Consider the following 24,068-nt stretch of genomic DNA (forward strand, 5'->3'; position numbering starts at 1 on the left):
CCATTCCCTTCTGGCTTGTAATGTTTCTGTAGATAAATCAGCAAATTGCCTTATCAGAATTCTTTGTATGTTACTAGTTGTTTTTCACTTGCTGCCTTTAAGATTCCCTCTTTGTCTTTAAATTTTGTCATTTTCATTATGATGTGTCTTGGAGTAAGCCTCCTTGGGTTCATCTTATTTGGGACCCTCTGTGCTTCCTGGACTTGCATGGCTTTTTTTCTTCATGAAGTTATGGATGCTTTCTGTCATTAGTTTTTCAAATGGGTCTTCTATCCCTTGCTCTTCTTCTTCTCCTTCTGGTATTCCTATGATATAAGTATTATTATGTTTCATGTTATCCTGCTGCTCCCTAAAACCTCTTCATTCTTTTTGAGTCTTTTTTCATTTTGTTGCCCTGTCTAGGAGGTTTTTTTTTTTTAATACCTTGTCTTCCAGCTCACTGATTTAATCCTCTGCTTCATCTAACATGCTTTTACTTCCTTCTGGTGTATTCTTTATTTCAGAAATTGTATTCTTCATTCCCTCCTAGCTCTTATTGATAGTTTCTATGTACATTTTCATAATGATGTAATTTCCAGTAAGTTTTTTATACCTTCTGTAGAGTTCCATGTAGTTCTCACTGAGATCCTTGAGCATCCTTATAATCATTATTTTGAACTCCATGTCTGATAGGTTGCTTGCCTTAGTTTCATTTAGCGCCCTTTGTGGGGATTCCTCCTTTCCTTTCAATTGGGTGTTGTTTCTTTGTCTCCCCATTTTAGGTGGCTCTTCTTGTTTATTTCTGTGTATTAGATTGATTTGGCTTGACTCTTTGTCTTCGTGGTGTGATGTCTGTGGTAGAAGATCTATGGAACTTGCTTGTGCAATCTCATTGATCTCCTGAGCTGGATTTTCTTGGGATACTCTTTATGCCATTCAATTTTGGTTGTTTGAGGGTCATTCTTTGGTGGGTTCTTCCCTCTGGCCAGCTATCTGGGAGTCATATCACCCACCACATCTTTTATGCTATTGTACAGGTGCTGCCAGAACAAAACAACACAGCCCAGGAAACAAAACACACTCACATTAATAACCTCCACCCACAATCACAATACCAACAGCAAACAAGCAAGTATTATTAAAGGTGTAAAAAGATTAAAACTATTATAAGAAAGTAAAAATGAATGTGCCAGATGACTAACTGAAAGAAAAATGATTTTTTGAGGGTAGAGGGAGGAGAAATAATGAGAGTAGGGAATAGAAACAAGGTGAAGAAAGAAAGAAAATAGAATTTACATCAAAATTTAAAAAGGCAGGGAAGGAAGCAAAGGAGAGCAAGAAAATCTAGTAAGAGGTTTAAAAAAATTTAAAAACAATAATGAAAAACATAGGAAGCAAATTGGAGAAAATGATACACCACAGCAATATCAACAATGAGCAAAGATTAATAAAGTGGAATGGGAATAAGGAAAAAAGAAAGAAAAAAGCTGATGAGATTTCTAGAGGAAAAAAAGTGATTTTGAGAGGATAGAGAGAGAAGATATACTAATAGTGAGGAATGAAAACCAGGCTAAGAGAGGAAAAAAAGGAAAATTTAAAATAAAAAAAAGGGCAGAAGGAATGCAAAATGGGGTAGGAGGGGAGAATGGTATAATTTAAGATTTGAAATACAAAAATAGTGAAAATCTAAGAATAAAATCGAAGAAATGCAACAACCTCCCACCATATCAACAACCAATGAGCAAAGATTGATAAAGGTGGAGAGAGAATAAGGTATTTTAAGAACTAGAAAAAGAATGAGAGATGACTAATGACAGCAAAATTGGTTTTGAGAGGCTGGAGCGGGGACAACCAGTATGAGTGCACAATAGAAACAAGTCGTAGCCAGAGAAAAAAATCAAATTTAAAGCAAAAATAAGAAGAGGAAGGAAGAAGGTAAAGTGGAGTAAGAGAAGGGAAGAGAGATTTGAAATATGAGATTTGAAATAAACTAAAAAAAATAATGAAATCACAGACACAAACTTGAAGGAAAAAAAATGAATGTTAAAAAGCTATGCAGGAGAGGAAATACTTCAAACAATATAGAAGACTGTGCTGGAGTTCATCTCAGTAGAATCCAGTGTTTATCAAAGTCTTCTCTTTCTGTATCCACTCCTGGTAATGTCAAATGTTGTCCTACTCTGACCTTAGGTAGCCTGTTCAAGACTACAAGTGATCCACTGTCTATGGCTATCTCCTTCACATTTGTCTGGATCCCACTGTTCTGCCCTTCCAGCTTCCCACCAGCCCAGGGCTCAGGAGTGGTTCATTTAATGACCCTAGAGCACTGCCAGCACTTTCTCCACCTGCCTCCAGAAAGGGCTTCTGATGCAATCAGAAGGGTGCATACCTTGTGTCACCTCTTCAGTCTTCTGAGAAAATGGTGGGAGTTTTTCCCTGCCCCCTCAGCATACATCTTGGTCTCTCCCAGATTCTTTCCAATAATGTATGGTTTCTGGTGAATTAGCTTTCTGTTTCCTGTGACGGTCCAATCTGTGTAAAAGAGGCAGCTCTTTGCTGCTTCTGTAGATAGCAGCTCTGTCTAAGCACTAAGGCTGGGCAGGGTCCTAAACCCTGCTTGTTGCTCCTGTCTCTAATCTCTGCTTTGCTGGTTTCAGGGGATCAGGAACAGTGTAGCTCATAGTAACTGGTAGAAAGGGCACTTTTGGAGCTTTTCCTTCGTTCCCCTGTGGGTATGTGCCCGGCAGGGTGCTCCTGAGCCTGGCCTCACCGATCTGCAGAGCCTGTAATCCCACAGGTCAGGTTTGAGCATGCCCACCTAATAAGAGGACCTGCCTGGCTGCAGCAAATCTCAGGCATTCAGCTTCTGGCTATCCAGTCACCAGCCTGCTGCTCTCACAGGAGACTCTGACCAAACTCTCCACTCTGCACAGTACTCTGCTCACCAGCCATGCTGGGCTGGGTCCCAAATTGCCTTCAGTATTACTCTATCCCTCTGAGTTCTTTGTTGGCAGAACTGCTGTGCGCATGCACACACACACACACACACACACACACACACACACGCACACAAGTCCTGTGTCTCACCCCAGCTCCTCTTTTGAAAAAATTTCTGTGTGGCCCCCTCACTGAACACCTAGCCCAGGGAGGCCTGTTCTCTGCATGCTCCTTTTCCCCCAAAATGCACAGTCTCTCCTGGTCATGGCTGGCCACAGCCTCCCAGTGACTATGATAGTTTTAGATAAAAGATTCTCTCTGGATCTCTCCTGGATGGCACTGGGAAGAGTCCCGCAGAGATATTATCACACAAGGCAGTGGCAGAGTGCACTTGCTGCTCCCTCCTAAGATTCCTTGGCAGCCTTGGACAGGCCTGCTCTTGCCACACTGTTTCTGCAGCCAGCACCACCCTGGCTGCCACTCTGCGCCCTTGGATCTCACAGCTCCTGAACCTATCTGCCACCTCCTCAGTCAGATTCTGTCCCATTCATGGTTTCCATGGTGCCTAGGGTCAGGGAGGCAATAGCCCCTTTCTCAGTAAGTATCATAGTCTCTGGATCCTGGCTCCTGGTGGTGGCTGGGTCCATGACCCTCCATGGGGTAGAGGGCACAGAAACACATCTGGGTCCGGAGAAGTGGCACTCTGGAGACTTCTTCCTGAGGAGGATATTTTAAATTTATCAAATTAGCTCCTGCTCCAAATCTGCACAGTCAGAAATTCTGGGCTGGGCAGCAGCAGCCACCACTGCTCCTCTAGGAGAGCTGAGAAGACTGCCTGGTCTCCAGTGCCCTGCAGATGCATGGGCTCTTGCCTACTCAGTCACAGGCCTTGCACACTCATCTGTGTGTGCATATTCACTCACAAACGCTCTCCCTCACTCTCAGCTGGATTTTCAAGTTGATTGCTCTGAGGTTTAGCTGTAAGACCAGTCCAGGTTAAGCAAGTGGATAGAGCTTCCCACTACTCTGCAGCCATTTTGTGTATCTTCAATTTCTTTCCTCAGTGTCTCATAGTTTTTTGAGTACAGGTTTTTTATATCCTTGGTTAAATTTATTCCCAAGTATTTTATTTTATTTATTTTCTGAAAGTATATGTTATTGATTATCATATTACAGTTTTCCCAATTTCTCCTTCTTTGTCCCCCTTACCCAGTATCCCCCCTCCATCCAGCAATCCTTCCCCATTGGTTCATGTCCATGGGTTGTACATATAAGTTCTTTGGCTTCTCCATTTCCTATACTATTCTTAACATCCCCCTGTCTACTTTGTACCTATCAATTATGCCTCTTAATCCCTGTATCTTTCCCCCTTCTCCTCCTCACTGATAAGCCTCCAAATTATCTCTCTCTCTATGATTCTGTTCCTGTTCTAGTTGTTTGCTTGGTTTGTTTTTGTTTTTTAGATTTAGTTTTGATAGTTGTGTTTGTTGTAATTTTAATGTTCATAGTTTTGATCATTTTTATTTTTTAAATATGTTTTATTTATTTTTAGAGAGAGGAAGGGAGGGAGAAGGAGAGAGAAAGAAACATCAATGTGTGGTTGTCTTTCACGTACCCCCTACTGGGAACCTGGCTCACAACACAAGCGTTAGTCCTGACTAGAAATTGAACCAGCAACCTGGCTGGCACTCAGTCTGTCCACTGACCCACATTGCCCAGGGCTGATCTTCTTTTTCTTAAGTAAGTCCCTTTAACATTTCATATAATAAGGGCTTGGTGATGATGAGCTCCGTTAGCTTTACATTGTCTGGGAAGCACTTTATCTACCCTTCCATTCTAAATGATAGCTTTGCTGGATAGAGTAATCTTGGTTATAGGTCCTTGCTTTTCATCACTTTGAATACTTCTTGACTTTCCTTTATAGCCTACAAAGTCTCTTTTGAGAAATCAGCTGATAGTCTTATGGGAATTTTTTTTGTAGGTAACTCTCTGCTCTTTTCTTGCTGCTTTTAAGATTATTTATCTTTAACCTATGGCATTTTAATTATGACGATCTTGGTGTGGTCCTCTTTGGGTCCAACTTGTTTGGGACTCTGTGCCTCCTGGACTTGTATGTCTATTTCATTCACCAAATTAGGGAAGGTTTCTTTCATTATTTTTTTCAAATAAGTTCAATTTCTTGTTCTTCCTGTTCTCCTTCTGGCATCCCCATCATTCAGATTTTGGCACTTTTGGAGATGTCCTAGAGTTTTCTTATTCTCTCTCTCTCTCTTTTTTTTTAATTCTGTTTCTTCATTCTGTTATGATTGACTGTTTATTTCTTCCTAATTTCCAAATTGTTGATGGACCCTTTCTTCCTTCCCTTTACTGTTGGTTACCTATGGATTTTCCTTTATTTCTGTTAGAGTAGCCTTCATTTCTTCTTTTATGCTTTTCTAGTACTCAATGAGTTCTTTGAGCATCCTTATCACCAGTGTTTTGAACTCTGCATCTGATAGGTTGACTATCTCTGTTTTGTTTCATTCTTTTTCTGGGTTTTTGTTCTGTGTTTTTTTTTTTTTTAATTTGGGCCATATTTCTTTGTCTCCTCCATTTGGCAGCCTCCCTGCGTGTGTCTCTGTGTATTAGGTAAAGCTGGTTTGACTCCATCTTGGTGTACCTGTTAACTTGTATGGGAAGAGCCTTAGGTATTCACCAGAGTGGGGCAACCCACTTCCTTGGTTTGTGGCTCTGTATGTGGGGGAGAGGTCCGAGAGGGTACAATGCTGCTGCCTGGCTGCTGGAGGCTTTCTTGGCACCCACACCACCTCCAGTCAGTTCCCCAACTTCCCATATGCAACTGGCACCCCTCTAGCTGTTGCCCTGGTGTTGGTTCCCAGGTGAGAGGCATTGCATACATTCTTGGACCATGTGGGCCCTTTAAACAGACTCTCCAGAGAGAGTGGCAGTTTCTCCCACCACCCCTATCCCCACTGGTTTTTATAGCCAGAAGTTTGAAGCTTTATTTCCCAATGGTGGAATCCTGGGGTGCACAGTCTAGCCTAGGGCTGGGATTGCTCACTCACCAGGTAGCCTTTCTTACCTTTATTCACCACACATGAATAAGGGACCACCTGTTCTGCTGGCCACTGTGGCTGCCTTGCCATTGCCACCTCACCACCACACCGTGTCCTCTCTACCCCAGCTCCCAGTCCCACCCCCTCCTACCTGTGTGGATGAATATGGCTTTTAAAAAAAATATTTATATATATGGCTCCTTGGTTGTCAGACTTCCATACAGTTCAATAATCTATTAGTTCTGGGTATTTTTGTTTTGAGGTTAGTCATGATCTTTCTTGTGGTTGTTCAAGGAGGCAAAGTATGTCTACCTGTGCTTCCATCTTGACTGGAAGTCCTGTTATTTTATTTTCTGATGTAATAATAAATGTAATTATATTCTTAGTTTTCCTTTCTGATAGTTTATTATTGGTGTATAGAGATGCCACTCACTTATGGATATTTATTTTGTACCCTGCTATTTTAATGGATTCACTTATTAGTTCTAGTAATTTTATAGTGGAATCTGTAGGTTTCTTTACGTACAGTTTCATGTCATCTGGAAAAAAATGACAGTTTTACTTCCTTTCCAGTTTGGATGACTGTGATTCCACCTTGTCTGATTGCTATGGCTAAGACTTCCAGTACTATGCTGAGTACTACTTATGAAAGCGGACATCCCTGTCTCACTCCCAATCTTAAGGGAAAACTTGTGATTTTTACTCATGGTGTATGATGTTAGCTATGGGATTGTCACGCATGGCCTTTATTATGTTGGAGTACATTTGTTTTATTCCCACCATGATAAGAAGTTTATTTTTGTCATAAATAGGTATAGGATTTTATCAAATGCTTTTTTGGCATCTATTGATATGATCATGTGGTTTTTATCCTTTATTTTATGTGTGTATCACATTTATTGATTTGCAGATATTTTACCAACCTTGCATCCCTGGAATAAATCACACTTGATCACGATGTATGATCTTTTTAATGTAGTCCTGCTTCCTGTTTGCTAACATTTTCTTGAGGATTATAGCATCAATGTTCATTAGAGATATCAGCTTATAATTGTCTTTCTTTTTTGTGTCTTTACCTGGTTTTGGAATTAGAATAACTCTGGCCTCATAAAATAGGCTTAGGAGTCCTCCCTCATCTTAAGTTCTTTGGAATAGTTTGAAAAGCATAGGTATTAGTTTTTCTCAAAATGTTTGGTAAAATTTACCTATGAAGTCATCTGGTCCAGGATTTCTTTTGTTGTTAGTTTTTTGATTACTGCTTCAATTTCATTAGTGGTACTTGGTCTATTCAGATTTTATGATTCTTCCTGATTCAATTTTGGAAGATTATATGTTTCTAAGAATGACATAGTAGATCAGATAGATTATCGTCAGAGCATTTCACCCCAGAGCTACAGATATACATTCTCTTCAATTGCACATGGAACATTTTCTAGGATAGACCACATATTAGGACACAGAGCAAATGTCAATAACTTTAGGAAGATTGAAATCATATCAAGCATCTTTTCTGACCATGATAGTATGAATCAGAAATCAATCACAAGAAAAAAACTGAAAGACAAACAAAAACATGTAGGCTAAATAGCATGTTACTAAACAATGAAGGGGTTAATAATGAGACCAAAGAAGAAATAAAAAAAAGTTCTGAAACAAATGAAAATGAGAACACAACAACCCAAAATCTGTGGGGCATGGCAAAAACAATCCTAACAGGGAAATTCATTTCATTACAGGCCTACCTCAAGAAATAAGAAAAGTCTCAAATACACAGTCTAACTTTACAATTAAAAGAGCTTAAAAAGAACAACAAATAAAGCCCAAAGTGAGTAGAAGAAAGGATATAATAAAGACCAGAGTAGAAATCAATGAAATAGTCTGAAAAAACAATAAAAAAGATCAATGAAACCAAGAGCTAGTTCTTCAAAAGGTAAACAAGAGGGAAAAGCTTTATTCTGACTCAGCAAGAAAAAAAGAGAGAGGACCCAAGTAAAATCAGAAATGAAAGAGGAAAAGTAAAATTGACACCAAAGAAATACAAAGGATTATAAGAGAATATTACAAATGAATGTATGCCAACAAATTGGACACCCTGGATGAAACTGATGAATCCCTAGAAACAAAACACACAATCTTCCAAAACTGAATTAATATTTTACTAACTGTGTGCAAGAGGAGCATTTGGAACCATGCCACATGCATGTTGCATTCATTAAGCAAAAATGCAGATCATACTCTTTCAAGGCACAGATTGCTTTTCACAGAAAATGCATTCTATTTAATCATGTATAAAGGAACAAATCTGATGTGCACATTAAAGGAACAGTTCTACCTTAGCATGCAAAAGCCATCCCACCCAACACACCTGACAACATTTTGGAAAAGGAGGGTGTTTAAAAATAGCTAGTACAGTGCTGCTGCACATTGTGTCATCTCCCCCACCCTTGGCTAATGAAAACATTTGCCATGGCAACACCGATTTACAGAGGGCAGGTGATGTGTCTGAGATATTGGAGTGTTTCCTTTCATAGATCTCAGATGTACACACAGTAAACACTTTAACATTCTTAGTTAATGATTTTATGTATAACTGAAAAACTCTTTACTTATTTTTAAATGTTTTAATTTGGAAATAGAATCCAAAACAAAACAACAAACTCTTAACAAAAACTGACATCGAATTAAGTATAAGCAGAAAAGTACTCCTAAAATACTTTACCCTTCACCATTTATGGAACTAAAAATTTTTCATATGGTAAGCTCCACTGAAGTTATGCCATTTGCTTCCAAGTGAATGATCATTTTGCTTTTATAAAGATGCAAATTCTCTGTTTACCTCAGTATTTCTGCAATTTATATTATTATAATATTTAGCTTTTCTATTTTAGACATGTTAAAATATTCATTTTTCCTTAATGTATATTTCATAAATACGAAAGCAGTATTCACAGATATTTTACTGCTGTGGTTTCGGCTACTTGCCTTAGACTTTGAAGGCAGACACAGTAAATGTAAGAAAGAAAATAGACTGGCAGCCTGATAGATGCAAGTATTTAAATAGTGACTGTAATGAGGTCAAATAAGTTTACAAGTTAACTAGTTAACTAATAGTTTCTTTATTGTTTTTCTGCTGTCATAAGCATTCCATAATACAAAATGGGGGAAAATTGTGCTCAGGGGTGAGGAAATTAAGTTCTTACCTTAAACAGTTCAGAGTTGAGAGTAAAAAATGTATCTTACTCAACCTGAATTCTCGGATTCTGCCAGAGGTTATATATACTTGTCTGTCTTCTACCTACCATGTATTTAATCAGCACCATTAAACTTGTGTCCAGAAACCCATGGCTGTCAGATGCAAGGGGACTTAGTCCTTCCATCAATTATGGCAGGAGTCAGTTGAAATAAATAAGGTATTTAATACAGTCACTGCCCACAGTATTCCCTTTTCACTTTGGTTTGTCATGACCAGAAAACCTTCTACAATAACCAAAGAGATTTAAAGTACCACTAAAGCAACTAAAAGCCAAATTTAGCACTATTTTAATGCATTCAATTCAGCTGCCATCAGGAGACTCCAAGTTCTTTGGAAGACTGTATATCACTTATTTTCCCACTTCCTTTTTTTCTCAACATGTATGTATTTCTCAAGATCCAATAATGTCAGTTGTCCAAAATAAGATTACAAATATATGAATTAAAGATAGTTTTCTTGCATTTATTTTAATAAATCTTCCAGAACATCTTTATTATGGTTAAGAATTTTATAGAGAATAGAAATCTGCAAACCTGTGAATCACTCTGTTATGAAGGAAACACAATTAAATTGAGAATGACCTTGTCTCCTCGCTGTGGATGTCAGTTCAGAAAATCATTGACTGACAGTGAGTTTTTTCTTTGAGATAAATTCAAATCCAGTGACATCTAAATATACCATCCCATATATATTAATATCAGTAGAGTTAATTTAGGCATATATAAAAATTTTAAGTAATCTTTTGGAGCATTGAAGTGTAAACAAGATTGAAATTATGTTTTCAACTCTTGACTTTCTAAATATTAGTCTACCAGAACATTTGCTCCCCTGGGCTTTTATGAAATAACCTTATGTCGCCATTGTGACACCAGTATGGTTAGTCACTCTAATGTGCATAACCTACTGTGTACTGCAATCAATAAAATAGCCTTGTTAGCTAACTATTATTTACAATATGACGTCCACAGCTTGGAGGAAGTCTGAATTCCCCCATTTTCTACCACACTGAGCCTGTTATTCCCTGATGCCATTGAATTTCTTGATGTTATTCTGCCTGTTAAAAGTTGTTTGCCCTGCATCTTCATCTGTTGAAATCAGATCACATTCATTAAGTTGCAGAATATGTTTCCCTTTCCCTATGAAACAACCAGATTCCCTGAAACTGATCTGATCGGAGGACCATGATAATTTGTATCACTTATAGACCTGTTGCTTACAGTGATTCATTTTCATGTTTTAGATATCTCACTGAAACCAATGACTGCATCTTACTCTTTCTTGTGCACGTTTTCGTCAGTTTATGTTCTTACTGAGCTAACAATCATCTATATTTCAAAGAAGCCAGCTCATACCTGTGTTGCAGCCAATATAGTATTTACACAGTATTTTGCATTGTGTCTTGACATAGACAGTACTCAGTGAATACTCAGTGATTAATTGATCTTCCATGAATCTATGCCTAGCTCTTCCTGCTCACGGGTATATGTTGGGAAGCAAGTTGGCTGAGGACTCATAATGTAATGAAGGTTGTCTGTCTAGTTAAGGCTATATTTCTAGTACCTTGCACAGTGCCTAAAATATTTCTTTAGGTTAGATATTTATTGGTTGTGTTCTTTGGTCAAAGGCACAAGGCACATTACGAAATAAGGTTGATTAGGAAATTAAATGTCTCCTCTCCTTGGTTAAAATGGTTGGGATCACATTAGACTGTTTACCTTCTTAATGATCTAAATTCTAGGTGTCTACAATTCTTTTTTACCTTGTCCTTTAAAATGTCTTTCAAATGCATCCCTTTTCTTCTCTGTTACAGTGACACTGGTTTCCTTCTCTCTCTGTGCTTCCTATACGCCCTACCCAGCCTTTGCCCTTGCCATGTTCTTGTTCTCCCTCAGTGTCTGCACCAGGCAATGCCTTCCCAGCTTCCAGACCTCAGCCTAGGCAGCATTTTCACAGAGAAGTTTTTCCTGACCCCTTCTCCTTCCCCCATCCCTCTGGCTCCACCCCACCCATACACCTCTTTTCAGAGTGCCTTTCACAACATCAGTTTTACATTTGTTCATGTCACTACTCAAGTCATACCTGCTTCCTCTCCAGACTGCAGACTTTGTGAGGGCAGGAAACATATCTGTCTCTGCTCAGCGTTGTATGCTCCCTGTCTAGTTCAGGACCTGGCAATAGTAGAACCAGTATATATTTGAGGGATAGTTGGATATATGGGGCATGTGGCTGGGCGAATGGACAGGATTCCACTGTTTACAGACCTAACCTAAACCAATAGCGGCGCCTCCTGGTTTGTTCCTGGACTGCTGTTGTATCCCCATTGCTCATTTTCAGTTCCATCACTGTTCTTCCTAAAGGACGACACTCATGAATTCGTGCCCTGCCCTTCACTCACAGGCTGTGACTAGTAGCACATCTAAAAAGATCACACCTGAATTCTCATCTCCAAGCCCCTTTCATTATCTGGTTTTATTCAGCCTGCCCAGCTTCCTTTGTCAGAACTCTTTAAAGTGTCACCTCAGTGCCTATTAGTCCACCGCATTGTCTCCACTTTCACCATGCTTCCATCTCTGGGTTTTATCCAAATGAAGTTTTCAACTCCAAGTTCTGGGGATCTTCCTGTTACTTTGTTTATCTGAATTCCCCTTCTACCCAGAGACTCAGTTTCTCTGCTCAGGGCGTCTCAGATGCTAAGAGAAGCCTACAGTCACTTCCTGGTTTTGAGTCTTCCATTTTATCATTTTCTAAATATTAAGAAATGCCAAAGCAGGACTATAAAAACAAGGAAGCATTCTTCCTGCCAGATGTTCTCCATTGGCCTCTCCAGATGTACTTCCCACTTTTCCTCCAGCCCACTCCTGGTTCTAGGAGACGGATCTTTATGGGCACCACAGATAGGCTCTCATGCTCTCTGGCATCCAGTTACTGGAAAGAAAGAGGAAGAGCTCAGGGCATTTATTTCCTTGGCTCCTTCTCTGCTGGGTAGCAGGTCGACAGGGACAGGATTTCTCTCCCTATGCCACAGCTCCTGTCATCTTCTCCTATGGCTAAAGCAGTTTCTGATTTTAATAACTTCCTCTTCTTTCCTCATACTTTATTATCTTCACCTGAGGGTAGAACATTTTTTCATTGCCTTTTAGGGAGAGGAAGGGGGAGGGGAGAGAGATGTGAGAGTGAAAAATCAGCTTGGCTGCTTCCTAGCACAAGCCCCTACTGGGAACTGAACCTGCAACCTGGGTATATACCCTAACTGGGAACTGAGTGTTCCAACCAGCTGAGCCATACCAGACAGGGCTTGCCTCTTGTGTCTTTGAGTGGTAACAGCTGCTACTTTGTAAATTCCTGAAGTGTTTCAAAACCCCATATATGCTTTCCTTGACCTAGCTCACAGCTTTGTCCTTGGTTACTTTCTTCAGTTGACCCCTTTATTTGTGCCCTGTTTTCTAAAGTAACTTTGACTGATGCATTTTAAATATTAAATATAACAAATTAATACTTTCATTATAGAAATGGTACAGCATAATATACAGTGCCATTCACAAAAATATTACAGGATTTTTAAACTATATTATAGCTGTGTATTACAAATGGTGGGTTCTGGACACAAGTTGAAAGTTGTAAGTTGTGTTCTTTTTCCAGTCCTGTCTATGTCTCTCACTCTCTCTATTACCTTGTTAGGAGAAACGTTCCTCTGAGCCTCAGGCCCAGGCAAACAGCCCTCCTCCCCTATGCCCAAACAGCTCCTGCCTAGGACCCAGTCAGCCCTTCTGATCTCTCCCTTCTCTGAACTCCCAGCACTCATCTAGTGCTTAACACAAAGCTTAACACCTGTTTCCTAATGGGAGCCTTTGTCTCCTCCATTAGATTCTAAAGTTTCTAAAGGAAGATGATTTTTCTTTTTTTTTTTTAAAGATTTTATTTATTTATTTTTAGAGAGGGAAGGGAGGGAGATAGAGAGAGAGAGAGAGAGAGAGAGAGAGAGAGAGAGAGAGAGACATCAATGTGCGGTTGCTGGGGGTTATGGCCTGCAACCCAGGAATGTACCCTGGCTGGGAATCGAACCTGGGACACTTTGGTTCCCAGCCCGCGCTCAATCCACTGAGCTATGCCAACCAGGGGGAAGATGATTTTTCATACCCATTTTTATGTCCCAGAAACAAACTATGGAGAGAATCAATATGTATTTGTTGTTTGGCTTCTTGACCGCTACATTAATTGGTTGGTAGGTTAGTTTAAAAGATTCTTGGCGACAAACTGCTTCTTTTATATTTTAAACATTTTTTAAAGATTGTATTTATTTTTAGAGAGAGGGGAAGGGAGACAGAAAGAGAGGGAAAGAAGTGTGATGCATGAGAGAAACATCGATCGGTTGCCTCTTGCATGGCCCCAGCCAAGGACCTAGCTTGCAGCCCAGGCATGTGCCCTAAACGGGAATTGACCCTGCAAGCTTTCGCTTTGTGGGATGATGCCCAGCCCACTGAGTCACACCAGCCAGGGCTATATTTGACACATTTAAAATGAAAACTTTTACTATAATAAAATTGTAATGCTTGTGTAATGAAACCCTACACACCCATGAAGAATTATTAACTCATGGTTAATTCCTGTTCATCATATCTACCTACTTTCTTCTTCCTCCACACAAGCACACAGTGAACTATTTTGGGGCATCTACTAGACATTGTTTCACTTAATTTTATATTGTAGTATTTCAGTATATGTTTTGAAAGATAAATACTTGATTTTTAAAACATAATCACAATCACCATTATTACCATTATAATATCAAATATATAGTCAGTGTCAAATTTCTCTGATTATTAGTTATGTTTTGTGAATGTTGGTTTGTTTGTGTTAGTATCTGAATGGAGTCTACATGGTAGATCTTACTGATATGTCTGTTTTAAGGATACTGAGGTTCCCTTTGTCTCTTTTTTCCTTGTGATTTATTTGTGAAGACAGTGTATTTGTCCTTTAGAGTTTTTACATTCTAGGTTTTGCTGATTGCATCTAGAGTATCATTTAGCATGCCCCTCTGCCCCTTATATTTCCTATATTGGTATATCTAAAGACTTGATTAGATTTAGGCTGGAGTTTTTGGCAAGAAATGTATAGGTGATGTTATGTGATACCAACGAGAAGCATATAATGTCTGAGTGTCTCTCTTCTTATGATGTTAAACCTTATTAAATTAGGACTTGTGAGTAGATTACTGCATTATAAAGTTTTTTTAACAGCTTTTCACCTATTGGTTTCTTGCCTAGATTCATTAGAAGTTGCTTTTGGTGTGTATTCTAATTGTCATTTCATCTGAATTCATCAGTGGAAAAATTTGTATTAAAAAACTTCCCCCCATAAACTATTTGATCACTCTTAAATTTACTTTATATTATTTATACAGTTTATATTTTATAACTGCTGGCTATAAAAGGTCTAGTTTTCTTATAATGCGTACTAAGGGCCACTAACTAGAACCCTATTATATAATGATAATTTAGGATTATTTCGTTTTATTGTATTTATCATGCTGTGTGTTTATGGAAGTTTGAGAAAAATAAGAAAATAAAACTTATTTTAAAACATTGAATTTACTTTTTCTTTTAGTATTAGGAATTTTCCAATCAGGCTTAAAGAAGGATACCATGCACTGGAGTGCAGTATTTACATTTATAATGTAGAATGAACTGATGACAAGTAAAAAAAAAATGTCTGGAAAATGGGCCTTTGCAGTTTCTACAGCTATTTGGTTCATTATAATAATAACTCCATTAACTACCGGTATACCCTGGGAGTTTAGATACAAAGAGAAGACAACCTTTGTAGAGTAGTTCCTCTCCTTGACTTATGAATAATATCTTTCAATGGAAGTTGGAAAATTACAGTGGGATAAATTTGGTTTGATAGCCTTAAAAACATAAATAAAATTCTTAATGGAGAAAATGACTCATTGCTCTGGAGCTATTTTGGTAGGAATAGGCCCTTTATGAAAGGTTATTAGTCATGCAGCATAACAGAATTCAACAAACTAGTTCAACCAGCGTTTACTGCATACCCAGTTCTTCTTCCAGGTGATCTTTGGGAGCACAAACAAGAAGAAATCAAGGCTGCAGTCTCAAAAGCACGGTCCAGTGGCAGGGCGCAAACTGGCAAACGGGACTGTGGTGCAACACCTTATGTTGACACAGAAATGTTTATGACCTACAAAGAAAAAGCAAACAGCTGTCCAAAGAATATTTTTATATTTAATTTTATAGTTCGTCTTATAAGTTCAAGGCCAAGGATGCATATCTGTTGAAATATTTCTTTCTGAGTTACAAATCTAAGGAAGATGCTGTTGTTCATGGAATCACTGAGGGAGGGAAGAGAAGCAAAATGACTTTGCCCTTGATGATCATAGTTAAATATGTGACTTCATCATTAAATATAAGTACTCCAGCCTGTTGTGCCTCTTCTTCACTTCTTTTTTTAAAGAAAAAGTGTCATTTTTCAGAAGTTGCAATTGTCTTCATTTAACCTGGAATTGAATTGGCTGGTTTTCCATCTCTTACTTCCCTCAGGGTTGTCAGACTTGTGGAACAGATTGATAAATACAGTTAGTTTCCAGCCATCTGCGCTAAGGGAGAGGAATGTAGGTGTGACGGGTTACTGTTGACAGCTAGGTTCAAAAAACTGCTTTTCATCGTGTCCCCAAATATGGGAAAGAGTATAGTTTCCCTTCACATACTCCCCCTGTAACCAGGAAGCCAGAGAGGATCCCACCACTGTCACCACCTGCTGAGCCTAGGTAATTAATTACACACTATTATTAGTATGCTCCTTTTTGTTTCCTTTTAAATGTAAGTGTGTGAATGCTCTAAGACAGAGATGTTCCATCACCAGAATACTTTTTTTCTTCGTCATTTGCTAGTACACAGTGGTAATTCCCAAAGAAGAGGCCTTGCCAGGAAAGTAGCTCCCATATCAGTTACTTGGCATCGAGAGTCTTGTCATCATCTGCCACAATGTCATTATAGTTTAAAATGCAAATGGGGTTCTGGGTAAAGCAACCGAAGGATAAACTTCATATGAAATGGGATGCTGTATAAAACCCTAACTAGGCAGCATCTGTAATACAGTTTCAGTTCAGCCTTTCTTTTTTTTTTTCCTTCTGAGATCAGTGACAGCTTTAGCATCATCTCTGTCAGTTCAGCTTTTCTTAAACTGAGTGTATTGCCACCAAAAGGGAGAAGGTGGTACATACAAGATTCAACAAATATCTATAGAGCTCCTACTATGTGTCAGATATTATTGTAAATGCATAGGATGCTAGCAGACATTTCTATAACAAGATTGCCTTCTGGATTAGGATAAACACCCCCAAAAGTTCTTAGGAATGGGGCTTAGCTTAATAGTAAGGACAAGAGTGGTGCCTTTTACAGAATGCTCTTTTAGAGACATTTAAGAATGCTTTAACATAAAATCTTCACTGTAACTATTTCTTCTAGAGCCTAATAAATACAAACATAGTGGACAACATAGTTTTTAATGTATATGGTAAGAGAAAAACTTAACAGGGAAAAGAAAATTAGTGTAGAATCCATATAAAGGTGACAGCTTAAGGAATTTTATCTGTAATTAAGGGTCTTAAGTTCTGGTTTCAGAGAGATAAATTTTTTAAACCTGAGTTTTTTGCTCCAGAAAATCATCTGTGCTTTGGCATAGTTTTTCTTTGCTTTTCATTATACACCAGGTTGAAAGTAGACCACTGAGTCACTGTAAACTTAAAAATTATGTATTAAAATTGCTTTGGGCCCTGATCAGTGTGTCTCAGTTAGCTGGAGCATCTTCCCATAAACCAACAAATTACAGGTTCATTTCCCAGTCAAGGCACATACCTGGGTTGTGGGCTGGTCCCCAGTAGCAATTTGATTCTGTTTTCTGTATGGATCAATTTAAAGAAAACTTAAAAAATATTTTTTCAATTGCTTTCTTCCTCTCAGTGTAGCTCAAAGTCTTGTCCAAAAGGATCGATCACTTTCTGTCCTTTTCTCTTGTTGGTCTGGCAGAACCACTGTCAGTTCCTCAGATTTCCACCAGTTATTTGCAGAACTTAAGTTATTTAAACCCAAAGTGAATATTATGGAAAAATGTAGGGCCTCATGGATCCTCCATGGTTTTTCTGGATTGAATTTAAAATGTGTATAATCTGGGTTAGTAGATAGATGACTACCTACTTTTCAAACAGGCACAAAGTAACAATTGCCATCCTGAGATGGTTCCACTGCTCTGGTTATTTAACAAGAGAAAAGTTACCTGAGACTACACTACATACAATATAATATTTCTATGGCTTATGGCCATATACAGAGAACAAAAAAATTGCAAACAGCCACAGAAATAAGCAAAAGGACCATATCCAAGAGAAACTGGGTCATGTTGTCTATCTGTACACCTATTTGTGGCACCACATTGAATAGTCTCTATAAGAAAGATAGTCTGCAGGGATTCTTTAAGCCCAAACAATAAAAAGGGCAGTGAGGATATTATCCATTCTAGTGTTCAACACTAGAATCTGAATAGTACCTCTGGTTTCCCAAAACAAAAATTACTGGTTTCATGTGCACAGTTTTCACATGTAATGGTGTACAGATGGTTTTGTTTGTCCCACATTGATTTAAACGAGCAGTTGATGTTATTAACTACTTATTCCATGGAAACCACTGTTTCTCTGTCTTACAAATGACTAAATCAAAGTAAAGAACACTCTTCTTAAATAATGTAAACAAGGTTTTACTGTTACTGCCTGCATGAGAACTCAGTTTAAAATGGATAATAATAGAATATAATAGCAGTTCTTTACTAATAGGTACTTATTTTTCATTTCTAGCATGCTATCTTCTTTCATCAGGGAAATGTGCATTTTCTGGATAGTGCCCAACAGCAGCACTAGAGAGGCATTGGCAATATTGTGCCCCTCTTCATTCAGACTTGGCTGATGTGCCAAAGCAGGTCACACTGGGAGATGTGGCCACAGAGGTTCACATTATATGTCTCCCTTTTTGTGCATCTGAGCATTATGTTAGCAGTTTGGATCTGCAGTATTTTATGGATAGTCCCTGGCACCAAGCTCAGGTACAGTGTTCTTCCCAGAGAGAGAAAAAGAGGGTTCATGATGATGATATATGGAAAATTGTGGAAGATTGTGCAGGTAGTTTGGGTTGAATTATAGAAGCATCCTGTCTAGGACAGTGTGTTTGAAAGAAGGAACTGCTATAATGGGCAGTAAGGTGCTGTGTTTTTTTTTGTCTTCAGAATGTGTTACAGAGAAACATTGATCTGAGTTATGTATATGTTTTCAAATAGCTTTACTTTTCAGAATCAAAATAGTGACAGAATTAGATAGCTGTAGCACTAGTCTAGCTTTTTGCAGTTTGTCAACAAGCTTTCGTGATATGTTTTCAGGTACTATTGGAAATTTATAGAGGACTTGAACTAAAACTTCTCGTTAAATTTTGCATGTCTTTGACTTCTTTATTTCTCCCATTAATCAAGTAAACTACTAAAATTGTTTCTAAGAACTGATATTTTCTTTTCAAATATTAAAGGACTTCAAAAAATAGCCTTTTAATATCCATCTTTCCATAGTGGAAAGAGAAGTACTTTAGTGAAATGGGTTCAAATTCCATTTCATCAATTTCCAGAATTTTTAAAAAAATCACAAACAAGTTATTTGCCTTCTTGAACTTCAGTTTTTCCATCTTTAAAAGAGTGTCTGTAATACCTGCCTGGTTGCATTATCTTGGGAAATAACTATGATGAGAATCTTCCAGAATGAAGTAAGAGGCATAGTCAATGTTCTCCCTTTTACAAGGTGTCAAATGCTAAGTAGTAACTGTAGTTTAAATCTTTTCTTTCTTTCTTTTTTTTTGTATTATTGAATGACAGAGGTTGTGTGGTCATCTTTACTTAATCAGGTCATTGTTAAATAGTGTTCTTGGTGTTCATCTTGCAAAGTAGAAAAACATAATGGGTTATTTACATATATTAGTGATGTAATGATTTCATTACTTTGAGAACTGTATCATTCTAGTTTTCTTCTTATCATTGCCTCAGGAGGCTTTTATAAAAAGTGTTTCTCAAACCCAAGGTTGGTTGGTGGTTATTAAGTATGTGTTTACACATTATTATAGTCTTAAAATCTTAAACCAACTACCGCTTACAGCATTGAATTTAAATTATTTATTCATGGTGATGTGCTATAGAAATTAATCTATATTGATGAGCTTATAATACTTTGGCAAAGGCCATTGTCCTGTCCATTCTTCAACAGGTTATATATCTTATTTTTAAAAAGTTGTTTACTTTCTTATGAAGAATCTTAAATTATGTTTAAAATATAGGATTTAGTCTCATAGGAAAACAGATATAAATATGAAAAGACTCCAGAATTATAATTTAGCTAGAATATCAAATCTAAATAATTTTAAAAAGCATTTAAGTTAATGGCAAGAAAGTGGCAGGAAAGATACATAATTATCTATAATAGTCTTTTTCAAAGATTTTATTTATTTATTTTTAGACAGGAGGGTAGGGAGGGAGAAAGGGATGGAAGAAACATCAATGTGTGGTTGCCTTTCGGGCACCCCCTACTAGGGGCCTGGCCTGCAACCCAGTCATGTGTCCTAACTGGGAATCGAACTAGTAGCCCTTTGGTTCTCAGGCTAGCACTCAATCCACTGAGCCCCACCAGCCGGGTCTAATAGTCTTGAAGGCATACAGTCAGAGACTTTTATTTCTAACTCTGACACCACCTACCTTAGTGGCCTTAAGCAGATCAAAAACCTTTATGCGAATCAGTTCCCATTTCTGTAAAAAAAAAAAATGCAGTGGCTATTAGACCTACTCAGAGAATAATTTGGAGAAGAAAATGAACAAAAAAGAGTGTTTACTCACACTTAGCCAGCCTGAGGGAGACAAAACGGGGCCCTGCATCAATCATCTTTAAGAGTTGGGCTCTCCAGTTGCACCACGTAAACGACCCTGAGGGGTGTATCTCCTTTACATGGATCTTGAGTTCTCAACTTAATTCTAAGTCGAATCCAAACTGTGGTACCAGAATACTCCAGACCCAAATCACTAAAACGTTTTACAGTTGCAGAGAAAAGAATAAGTTACCTTTTAGCTATTCTCTGTTCTATTGAACTGTGGTCTTCAGAGCTTTCAGTTGGAGGCTTATTATTGATTTGATCCACACTGTATTTTTTAAATGTACTTATTTTTTAAAAAACATTTTTACCTTTTTTTTGGTAACAGAATTACTCTTTCTCTTGAAAAATGGGTCATAAGTAAAATCCTAAATCAGAGTATGATGGTGCATGGTAGACCATTACTACAATGTCTAATAGAAACTTCACTCTCCCAAAATAATTTTGCAGGATACTAGTTATCCCGCAGAGGATTTCCTTTATCCTTCCTTCTTCTTTTTCTTCTTCTGCTCCTTCTTCTCCTTTTTCAAACTTACTTTAATGTAACAGGAAAGGAACCATTAAAATCTGAACACATTTTCATTAATAGGGAAGTTATAAACCAATAAATACAAATTCTTATAAGAATATTAATCCCAAATTATTCTGCCATTTTTAAATTGCTCAAGTGATGACAACCGCAAGAATTGCAATATGGATCAGATCAAATTTCAGTGTAAATAGTAGTTTTCTTTATTTTGTATATTTAACCATTCTTGTGCTTAGTTATTTTTCCTTTTGTCAAAAGAACCAACTTGCTGAATTTCACATTTCTGTTTATGCCTATAACTTGTTTATTTCCAAAACAGCTTGAAGTGGCTTATAATAAAATCAGAGATAAAATAAAACCAAAACCTGTTAGTCCAAATTTAAAAGAATTTTTGTTTGGTTTGTCTTTATGTCATTGATTTGTTTGCATTGCTTTGAATGATCTGTAATGCCTTAGAAAGACAGCTGATGTTCAGATCTCAGCTCCTGCACTTGTTAGTGTCAGAGATAAACTAGATGGACACTATTTAAAGTGGTAAGGATAGATTTCTTCAATAGTAACTATCAATAGGGAAGGGGGTCCAATGTGAACCGAGCTCAACTTGCTAAAACAAAAGACAGACCTTTTATTTTAAAGGCTGGGCATGTTAAAAGAAAGGCACTGAGGGGTGTTGGTGGGGCTTGGTCCATGTAACTAGGCCATCTGGGTTTGTTGATTGGCACTTACTCAGAGGAAAAACAAGCTTCTCAATCTATATGACAGGAATCAGTGATATAAGTTAGAGCAAGGCTTTCAGTGGCTAAGAATCCAAGCAGAATTACTCTTTGAATGTGAGAAGACAGTTCTTGGTGGTAAAAGATTTAGATCTCACAGAGACAGAGAAAAGATTAGTTGCCAGCTTTCTGAAGAAACTGTGCTAAGAGGAGGTTCAGAAGTCTGTCTTCCTACTGTTTTGAGGTTTTGGTTAGGAGAGACAGTAAAGTTACTTAAGCTTGGTTTGCTTCAGTTTCCTTATCTCTAAAATGGGGATGATAAATATTACTGATATCATAGGAATGTGTTATGAGGATTAAAAGAGGTAATACATGTCAAGTGCTTGAACAGTGCTGGCAGATACTCAGCTCTCAGTGTTATTATTCTTAGTATCTTTAAAATGGAGTTCATAAGAGCATCTATCTACCATACTGTATTGTTTAATTTAGTAAATGATATAATACAAATAGAAGATTGAGAATCATGCCTGGCATATTGTAAACATTCAGTAACTGTTGGATAGATGTAGTAATAGTAGCAACAGCAGCTATAGTAGCCACTAAATATCTTCAAGTAGTGATTTACTCATAGCTGAGGATGAACAAATAAAAAAAATCTTGAGCTTACTATTTTTTTGTTAGAACAGTATAGGAATATTTTTTAAATGAGTAACTCAAAGGTTGGAGAAATATTTATGAGCAATTTTGTACATGATTGTGAGATCTTTGAGCATTATTTTGCCAATATATTTCTTGGGGTTTGGATACATGGTTCACATCTCCAGCATTTCTGTGGCTTAACCTCCTTACCATGAAACCTTCAACATTTCCCGGTATATTTTCTTCTTAGCAAAGTAAGAGGGAATCTAAATAACTATAAAAACCTTTAAGAAATGAAACAGTGTGCTCAAGTGAGAAAAATGGCATGTACAGAAGGAAGAATGAAGACTGAATCATATTTCTGTAATTCTTCAACTTCTTCTGTAATTATAACAACTTCTTTGATATGTATTTGAACCTCCTTGAATCCCATCACCGAAATAAAATAAGATATAAATTCGGTAATTTTTGGCCTTAACCAGTAGGTTTAGAGAAACCCAAATGATCTCTGTTCATATTTGTGTAGTCTCTGGATCCAGCCCTGTGCAATAATAATTCATGAAATATGAATTATTAAGTGAGTTGTCTCTATTTACAATGGGTATATTATCAACCATAGGACACCTCACTGAACCTGGATTTCCATTAAGGAAGTGGTATGCGTAGATGAACAGGAGCTCATTCTCTCTAAATTGCATTTTTTATCACTAAAAATTGTTGGTGTTAATGTATTTGATAGCAGAAAAGTAACCATTTAGATAAAAGACCAATAACTGGAAAAGATAGAATGAGTTACTGTTAATTTGTTCAATAAACTACACAGAATTTTAAAGTAAGAAAAAATAACCAAATGTAATATTATATTTTAAGACCAACTTTTACTCATTGTACATCTTTAATTAATGTTTTGGGGAATTGTAAAATGATTCAGGAAATTAAATCCTTAATTATGCAAATAGCAAATACAGTCAAAACAAACTGCTACCATTTTAAAATCAAATGCAATTAATTGTTTCACTCTTCATCTAAACTTCTAAAATGTTGCCTTTCAACTGACATATTAGAAATATTACTCATGATGAATGACTTTATAAACAGGATTTGAAGAGTCTTAAAAACTTTTAGAGTACCTAAGAACTAGAGTTAGCCCCTCCACTAACCTGGCATCCAGCGTGCAGCAGGCAACTGTACCTGGCTGGTCCACTAGTTCTTTTTCAGTCATACAGCTCATTCTTTGACTAGTTATTATTTCTTTTTTACTAGCAGCAGTTTAATTTGTATCTTATATCTCTCTTTCTTTAATAGTCTGATACATACTTCTGCATGTCAATGCGTTTGCCAACGGATGAGGAAGCCTTCGTGAGTAAGTAATGATTGCATGGGGATCATGGTTGGCAGTTGAAGGGAGGGAAAGCTATTTGAAATCAGTGAAAGGTTCTCTTTGATGGATATGAGTGTATTAATCTTCTACTGTCAGTTTCTAAAATGCATCTATCATGTCTAATGCAGAAACAAACTAGAGAGAGCCACTGAGAGATAAGATTACAAACCATATCTGGAGAGATTCATGCATAATAGTAGTTAAGGAGTTGCATGCACATGTCAATGGCTGCCAATACCATGTGGTCCCATTTGTACAGTATTGGCTTTCTGTCTGTGGCTGGATGCTTAATTCTGCTCCACTCAACAGACTGTTTATTTACTTGCTCTGTCATACTGTAAATCGAATGCACTTAAAATCAGCTTCAGAGAATGTAATATTTTGCCTGTCAGACAGGTAGTTGGATAGGAAGGAAGGAAGGAGAGATTAAGAGAAGAGAAAGAGGGATGGTGAGAGGATGGAAGGAACATTGTTCCTGTTGTCTATATCACAGAATAAGGGGACTCTTAAATGGCAGGCCCTTCCCTAACTGGATCTTTGAATCAGATGGGAAAAAGTGACAGAGCACCATCTGTTTTCATCTAGGTTGTTTTCATTTAAACCTCCCTTATGGCAGA

At 37.6% G+C, this 24,068-nt stretch overlaps 1 protein-coding gene across 12 annotated transcripts in view; it reads left to right on the forward strand.

Annotated features, from left to right (window-relative positions):
• The window catches only part of PAM (peptidylglycine alpha-amidating monooxygenase), a 278,027-nt gene that overhangs the window by 135,460 nt on the left and 118,499 nt on the right, over window positions 1–24,068 (forward strand). For all 12 annotated transcript variants that reach the window (XM_045837893.1, XM_045837894.1, XM_045837890.1 and 9 more), the window contains exon 5: window positions 23,376–23,433. In XM_045837893.1, the coding sequence (XP_045693849.1) occupies window positions 23,376–23,433 (58 nt within the window). The remainder of the gene's footprint in view (window positions 1–23,375; window positions 23,434–24,068) is intronic.

Source organism: Phyllostomus hastatus, unplaced genomic scaffold (genome assembly GCF_019186645.2).
Source record: "Phyllostomus hastatus isolate PE091 unplaced genomic scaffold, TTU_PhHast_1.1 phas_contig_254, whole genome shotgun sequence".
In the NCBI taxonomy this organism is placed as follows: Eukaryota; Metazoa; Chordata; class Mammalia; order Chiroptera; family Phyllostomidae; genus Phyllostomus; species Phyllostomus hastatus.